The sequence below is a fragment of the Colobus angolensis genome, unplaced genomic scaffold (genome assembly GCF_000951035.1).
Source record: "Colobus angolensis palliatus isolate OR3802 unplaced genomic scaffold, Cang.pa_1.0 Scaffold393, whole genome shotgun sequence".
NCBI classification, from domain to species: Eukaryota; Metazoa; Chordata; class Mammalia; order Primates; family Cercopithecidae; genus Colobus; species Colobus angolensis.
In genome coordinates, this window is record NW_012117299.1 from 1,536,871 (window position 1) to 1,545,395 (window position 8,525).

Sequence of the window (8,525 nt, forward strand, 5' to 3'; positions counted from 1 at the left end):
AGTTACTTAATTTCCTCTGCTTCACTTAGTTGTTTTTTTCTTCCTCTTGAACAAATTTGGCTAAGGCCATAAGCTGTTTATGACATCATTGTGGAATATATTAACTTTAGGAAAAAAAGGCTTGGGGTTTGGAGTTTCCTTCATGAGTTTTAAAATATCGGTTTAGGTAAATTAATGGAGGACTTGAAAACAGAAGTAATTTTTTCTTAGATTAGTACACAGTAATCTCACTCAGTAGTTTTAAAATAGATTCTTTAAGGACCATCATTAATGTCATTTGGTTGATGAAATAAATATGCAGAGTTTAAGTGCTATCTAATTATTATCATTAATTTTGATTTAATCAGCTTCTGAGTAGTTGATGCCGTCACATGGTACAAAGAACTTCCAAAGGTTTTAAAGGATCTCCAGCGAATAGTCTCCCACATCTTCCCCTAGTTATTAATTTCCTATTCCTTGAAGCAATTCATGTAACAGGACTTAAAGTACAATTTAGAGTGATGGCACAATACACTGTGAGAACTAGCATTTGTTCCTAAGGCCTCCTCATGGCTCTATCCATTTTTAAAAATCTTTGTTCTTTAGAAGGTAAGGGTGCGGGTAACTGCTGAATAATTGCACTGATATGGAGTCATTGTCTATAACTACTACAAATCAGATAACAAATGATAGGCCTGTTTCTAAATTGAATAAATTTAGGTGATTAAGTTTAACAGGATTATTAAAAATAAATTGCAATAATTACAAAGTTTTTTTTTTTTTGAGACAGAGTCTCGCTCTGTGAGCTAGGCTAGAGTGCAGTGGTGCGATTTTGGCTCACTGCAGCCACCCGCTCCTGGGCTCAAGTAATTCTCCTTCATCAGCCTCCCGAGTAGCTGGGATTACAGGAATGCACCACTACACCTGGCTAATTTTTGTATTTTTGCTAGAGACAGGGTTTCACCATGTTGGCCAGGCTGATCTTGAACTCCTGACCTCAGGGAATCCACCCACCTCAGCCTCCCAAAGTGCTGGGATTATAGGAGTGAGCCACTGCACCCACCCGAAAGTTCTTTTTTTGATATGTGATTGTTACATATTTGAAATACATTTTTCGGCTGGGTGCAGTGACCCATTCCTATAATCCCAGGACTTTGGGAGGCTGAGGCAGGAGGATCACCTGAGGTCAGGAGTTTGAGAACAGTCTGACAAACATGCTGAAACCCCACCTCTACTTAAAACAAAAATTCGCTGGGCATGGTGGTGGATGCCTGTAATTCCAGCTACTCAGGAGGCTGAGGCAGGAGAATTGCCTGAGCCCGGGAGGCAGAGGTTGCAGTGAGCCAAGATGGGAAGACTGTGTCTCAAAAAAAAAAAAAGAATAAAAATACATTTTTCTTTTCCTCTTAGTTGTTGTTTCCAGTGATGAAGAAGGACCTGTTGAGCATAAAAGTTCAGAAATTCTTAAGTTACAATCTAAGCAAGACCATGAGACAACTAATGAAAATGAGAGTACTTCTGAATCAGCATTGTCAGAACTACCATTGATTGCACGTGAATCTGTACAGGTAATTTATTTCTGTCTTCTCCCAGATTAACAATGAAATATACACTATTGATTAATGACTGTTACTTGTTTTATCAAGCTGAATATTGTAATGAAAATTAGAAATTTTCTTAGTTTGAATTTTGAGACAACTTTTATAGTAGTTTGAATGAAATATGTAGTTGTCTTTATTTTGAAACGAAAAGATTATACCATTTTTTTCTGGTGATTTGTATTTTTTCAGTCTAAATATTCTATTACTTGAATATTTTTCTTTTTTTCTGGCTTTCATTGGACATTTCACTAACATTTTGTAGAATTAAACGCGTTTTCTAGTATTTATATGTCTGGTCTTGGAGTATTATGGCTACTTGGAATTACTCCTTTTCCTCACATATTACGAAGGCAGTATGATATAGAGGAAAGAACATGGCTTTGGGGATATAGGTCAGAAACCTGTCAAATTTGGTAAGTCCTCTGCCTCTTCATTCTTATAGAAAATAATAAATGGAAGTGTGTTAGTTTAGTATCAGTCAATTAATTCAGTGCTTTGAAGAGAGTAGGTCTAAAATAAGGTTCAAAACATTTTTTATCAGTATTCGTTCGTTCGTTCTTTCTTTTTGAGACAGGGTCTTGCCCTGTCACCCAGGCTGGAGTGCAGTGGCATGATCATGGCTCATTGCAGCCTCAACCTCTTGGGCTCAAGCAGTCCTCTCATTCAGCCTCTCAAATAGCTGGGACCATAGGCTCGTGCCAGCATGCCTGGCTAATGTTTTTAAAATATATATTATTTTTAGAGATGAGGGTCTCCCTGTGTTGTCCAGGCTGGTCTCTTAACTACTGGGCTCAAGCAATCCTCCTACTTCCACCCCCCAAAGTGCTAGGATCACATGCGTGAGCTACTGCTCCCAGCTGGTACTCTTTCTTGTTATTAGCCTCTGATTATTCTATTTGTAAGAAAAGATCATTGACCACCAGTGCAGAATTATGGTAAACTTATCTTGTTTTGTTTTTGAATAATGTCAGAGGCTCTTATTTTGCAGAGTATGATGAAGAGTTGGCCCAATCTATGAAAACAGTTTAGTCTGATTATTGTTTCATGGGTATTTGCTTTTGTATTTGGTATTCCACGTAGAAATCACTTTGGCAGCTTTGTTCTGAATTTTTGCAAAAATGTAACCATTTTTTCTAGATTGGATCAATTTCCTACTTGATGGTTTAGTTGCATGTATAATTAAAAGTGTCATTGTTGATAATGAATTTAAACTTATAGAAGAATTAGGCCTTGGCAGGATAATAAATTGACAATGCAGTATGAAATGATCATATTATAAGAAAATAACATATCTTTTAGAATTTACTAAATTCATAATCACAACCAAGCAGCCAATAGTGTGGAGATCTACCATAAGGCAGAATGCCACATTTTTATGCTCTCTCTTGTTCCGTTTTAAATGAATTATGAGAAATATGGATTTGTCATTTTTAGGAGCCAGCTAGTTTTACCAAATGTGAAGCCCAGTGATAAATTATTTCTATACCAACTTCTCATTTTATCACTAAAAAAGCCCACAGTTATTTGTCTGACTGATGTTGGAGCTATCTGATTTGATTTGATTGATTTGATTCCCTTTTTTACTTAGGGAATAAGAAGATATTAATAGTATACTAAGCAATAAAACATGAGAATGACAAAGAAATTCAATTAAGCAGGTAAATGGCATTATGAGCTGGGTTTAAAATAATGAGTATGATATGTTTTAGACAAGGATTAGTCACAATTGCTAGAGGTAAGAGGGGAGTGAGTACATGTTCATAATAATTGCTTTAGTAGTAATCTGGTCATGTGTGGTGTTAGGGATAATGTGCAGAGGTTTGGCACATTTGAAAAAGTTGAAAAAGTCATCTGAAAGTAGTATAAAATTCAGAAGAAACAGTGGAAAAGAGTTGCTGCTGATATTGCTTGGTTTTCTATTATAATTTAAAAGCAAAGTTATATAGTCACTTGAGTGGAAGTGATATGATTTTTGAGATTTTAGGCAAGTATAAGCCATTTCTGGTTGGTTGTCTTCAAACATAGAGTATATAGATTTGATATAATGAATCATTCTTGGGCACTTACGTTCCTTCATGGCATATTGAAAGTGCAGTAGCACACAGGCGTAAAGATGGGAACAACAGACGTTGGAGACTCCAAAAGTAGGGGGGCGATGAGGAGAGCCAGGGCCATAAAACTTCCTGTTGGGTATTATCTGGGTGACAGGTTCAATAGAAGCCCAACCCTCAGCATCATGCAATATTATCCTTGTAACAAATCTGCACATGTACCCCCGAATCTAAAATAAAAAATCTTTAAAGTACAGTAGCAAGAACATTATTTTGGTTAATGGAAACAGTTTTTATGGTTGAAGTGACACTGGACCTGGAGAGAGAAACCTGCATTTGAATCTTTGTTTTGCTTCTTACTAATCGCATGATTTTGGGCAGGTCGCTTAACCAATCTAAACATCTGTTAACTTTATTTATGAAATGGAAAACTGAAAAACCTGCGTATTGGGTGGTTGTGGTGATTCAAAGAGATCATATATTTAAAAACTCATTTTAAATAAAAGTACAGTATATGTTTAAAACTTCTGTCAAGTTAAAAATGAATAAAACCTATTAGAGACTATTGAATGTGAAACCATGGTTTTTGATACAGAGGAGTATATATTTCTGGAATTAATTTTGAATTCAGCTATTTAGTGTAATTTTCTCAAAGGTAAGTCATATTTTTTCAGAAAAAAAATCTAGATAACTATTTCTTCACAGTAAGAACAGTATAAAATTCTTCAAAAATTTACTAATAGTAATTTAAAGAAGAATTTGATGGTGAAAGTCATTTTCAGTATTTATATAGTACTTAGAGTTACATGCATTTTATGATTTATTCCTTGTTAGATGTCATCTGAATTATGCCCATATAATCCCATCATGGAAAACATTTCCAGTATTATGCCTAGTAATGAGATGGATCTACAACTGGATTTTATATTTACTTCTGTTTATATTGGTAAAATTAAAGGAGCTTCTAAAGGTTGTGTTACAGTAAGTATATTTTCTTTAATTTTCTTTTAGTTTTGGATCTTGGACAAGGCATTTTAATTTTTTTCCTTTTTTTTTTCTTAGGACAAATAAGAATAGAATTAAGATTTATTTTATATGGAACACTATGGATATGTTGAAAGTCATTATACCTAATTTGAAATATGCCTTTAATTCTCCCCTCCTAGCATCCTACCTAATCTGATGACTCTAATGAAAATCATGTATAGAAAAAATCACATTTATTGATAATCTTTGGTTTCTAAAAGTTATCTGATGGTAAAGTGAAATCTTTTTCCAGGTATAGTTTGGAACATAAAGAAGAAATCTCATTTTGCCTGTTTAATCAGTTGTAAACTGACTTCTCCAAATTTCTAAATTAAGGATGTCTAGGAATTAATGCTACTCTGTTTTTCTAATTAAAAAAAAAATACTCCTCCTCACCTACTGTATATGAAAGTGAGACTGGATTCTACTTGGTTCTTTCTCTATTTTTTTTTTTGTCGGGGGTACAGAGTCTCATTCTTTTTTGCGGGCAGTGGTGCACTCCACTGATCTTGGCTCACTGCAGCCTCCACCTTCTGGATTCAAGCGATTCTTGTGCCTCAGCCTCCTGAGTAGCCAGGACTACAGGTGCGTGGCACCACACCTGGCTCATTTTTATATTTTTTGGTAGAGACAGAGCTTCACCGTGTTTGCCAAGCCGGTCTTGAACTCTTGGCCTCAAGTGATCCACTCACCTCAGCCTCCCAAAGTGCTGGGATTACAGGCATGAGCCACTGTGCCCAGCCAGTTCTCTATATTTTCTTACCTTTTCTACCTTTTAAAATCCTAATCATCTTTTAAAGCTTCTCTGATATACTGACTCTTCCAGGAAACTTTCCCTGATCCCTCCTTTTCAGACAGAATTCACTTCTCCCTTTGCTGTACACTTGTAACACTTCATTTGTACTTCTAAGATTTATTCTGTGTGTTTTATAATTACTTATATTCTTGTATAAACTTCTCCATTAACCTTTTAAGCTTCTTATGGTGAAGAGCCACAGTTTTAGTTCCTTTTATACCTTCCATAAATAGACTTAAATGTTTGTCGAAATGACTGTGTTAGATTTGGTAACTCAGGCATTTTTTATAGCAGTTTCATTAATATTTCACTGTGTTAGGGATAGGGCAGAGAATATAAAAATGCTAAGATATGGTTTCTGCTTTCAGGGAACTTTTAATCCAATGGAAGAGACAGACACATATTTACTTTATATTATGGTAAAATGTAAAACAGAAGTATGTACAAGAAGGGTGCATATGGCAATGGGTATCTATCAATGTCTGGAGGAATCAGCAAAGGCTTCACAGAGAAAACAGCACATGAATAAGACATGAAGTACCTGCTGTTTACTTGGTAGCCATGCAGGCAAAGACCTAATCCTAAATTCTGGGAACTGCAAATAGTAGTAGTTTGTGATGTAGTCAACATTGCTTTGAAAGCTCAAGAATGAATTGATTTAAAATTAGTATTTTTTTGGCCACTGGTTTTTACTGATTTGGGCATGACTGGGGTGATTTTACAATTCTTTTTCTTTAAGGAATGTTATTCATTTTTCAGGATTTTCTCCCCTATTTTACTTTATCATTTTAATTCAGGCTTACCCAGTTATTTCTGTTGAATTCTTTGTAATGGCAAAAAGTTGGATAATCTAAATATGTGAGAATAATGATTAGCCAGTGGGGAGGAAAATCCAATATAAATATTCAACAGTGGCCTTTATATTAATTAATGTATTAATTATTATTACACAGTCAGGTGGGCATGTTATGCTCAGAAACCAAGATCAAGCAAAAAAATCACAAACAGATTAGTCAAGGAACAATATTACAAACACATATAATCTTGCCTATTTAGAGACAGCTGCCACTCACTGTGTAGTATATATCATTGCATATTCTTCATACATATATAGATACATTAAAACAAAGGGACATAACATAATATGTACTATTTTGTAACTTACCATAATTTCATTAATTTAATTCTTCCACTTAGTTTGGGATATTTGGGTTGTCTTTAAAAATTTTTAGTTGTTGCTCATTTCAAATTGTCCCAATATTTTACTATTACAAATAGTAGGGGACTGCAAATATTCAATAAGTGTTGTAAAGTGGTCCTAAAAATTAATTGTCAGAAGTCCTGGCCAGGGCCATCAGGCAAGAGAAAGAAATAAAGTATGTTCAAATTGGAGGAGAGGAAGTCAAACTATTCCTGTTTGCAGATGACAATGATTCTATGTCTGGATTCTATGTATATATTTATATATATTGTATATATAAAGTTTCTAGATAATAGGATCTCAGCCCAAAAGTTCCTTCAGCTGATAAACAACTTCAGCAAAGTTTCAGGACACAAAATCAATGTACAAAAATCACTAGCATTAATGACTTTTCCATATTCTTTGTTTGTACAACTTTTCTCAAGGGTAATAGCTTTCCTGTGAAATAAGGTGTAAGCACTGATTAAAAGTTTTGCCACATTCTTCACACTTGTAGGAGTTTTGCCAGTATGAATTATCTTACCTACAATCTACAATCAAGTGTGGCAACCATATAAAGGCTTTGTCACATTTTGTACATTTCTAGGGTTTCACACTAGTATAATTTTTTTTTTAATATATTGACAAGTTGGAGGTGTTGGTAAAAGCACCGTCACATCTTTCAGGTTTGTAGAGTTCCTCTTCAGCATAAATTATCACCATGTCTCTTAAGAATTGAGAACTTGTGACTAGGCAAGGTGGCTCATGCCTGTGATCCCAGCACTTTAGGAGACTGAGGCGAGTGGATCATCTGAGGTCAGTTCAAGACTAGCATGACCAAGAAGGTGAAACTCCATCTCTCCTAAAAACACAAAAATTAGCCAGGTGTGGTGGTGGGCACTTGCAATCCCAGCTACTCGGAAGGCCGAGGCAGGAGAATGGCTTGAACCCAGGAGGCGGAGGTTGCAGTGAGCCGAAATCACACCATTGCACTCCAGCCTGGGTGATAAGAGCAAAACTCTGTCTCAAAAAAAAAAAAAAAGGAATTGAGAACTTGTTGTAGGCTTTGCCACGTTCTTTACACTTGTAGAGTTTCTCTCCGGTATGAATTATGTGTAATAAGGGTTGAGAACTTCTTTAAAAAGCTTTGTCACATTCTTTATATTTGTAGGGTTTATGTTCCATATAAATTCTCATATTTAGTAAGAGTTGAGGGCTGGTTAAAGGTTTTCCCACATTCATCACATTTATAGGGTTTCTCTCCAGTGTAAATTATCTTATGCTTATTAAGGGTTGAGGAATATTTAAAAGATTTGCCACATTATTTACTATGTAGGGTTCCTGTCCAATATGAATTCTTTTATGTTTATTAAGGGCTGAGGACCGGTTAAAAGCTTTGCCACATTCTTCACATTTGTAAGGTTTCTCTCCAGGATGAGTTCTCTTACACTTAGTGAGGCTTGACTAAACCAGGTGAAAGTTTTGCTACATTGATCACATTTGTAGGGTATATCTCCAGTATGAATTATCTTATGTATAGTAGGGTTTGAGGAACAGTTAAAAGCTTTGCCACATTCTTCACATTTGTAGGGTTTCTCTCCAGTATGAATTATATCATGTTAAATAAGGATTGAGGATGAAATGAAGGCTTTGCCACATTTATCATACTTGTATAGTTTCTTTCCAGTATGAATTTTCTTATATGAAAAAAGGTTTGAGGGGTGGTTAAAAGCTTTGCCATATTCTCTACATCTGTCGGGTTTCTCTCCAGTATGAATTACCTTTTTTTTTTTTTTTTTGAGACAGAGTCTTTCTTTGAGACAGAGTCTTTCTCTGTTGCCCAGGCTGGAGTGCGGTGGTGCGGTCTTGGCTCACTGCAAGCTCCGCCTCCC

General features: G+C 35.4%; 1 protein-coding gene across 1 annotated transcript in view; it reads left to right on the plus strand.

The window, feature by feature from the left end:
* The window catches only part of SENP7 (SUMO1/sentrin specific peptidase 7), a 210,737-nt gene that overhangs the window by 160,184 nt on the left and 42,028 nt on the right, over positions 1-8,525 (plus strand). Inside the window, exons 10-11 of the mRNA XM_011955045.1 lie at positions 1,390-1,547; positions 4,466-4,612. Coding sequence (XP_011810435.1) covers positions 1,390-1,547; positions 4,466-4,612 — 305 coding nt within the window. The remainder of the gene's footprint in view (positions 1-1,389; positions 1,548-4,465; positions 4,613-8,525) is intronic.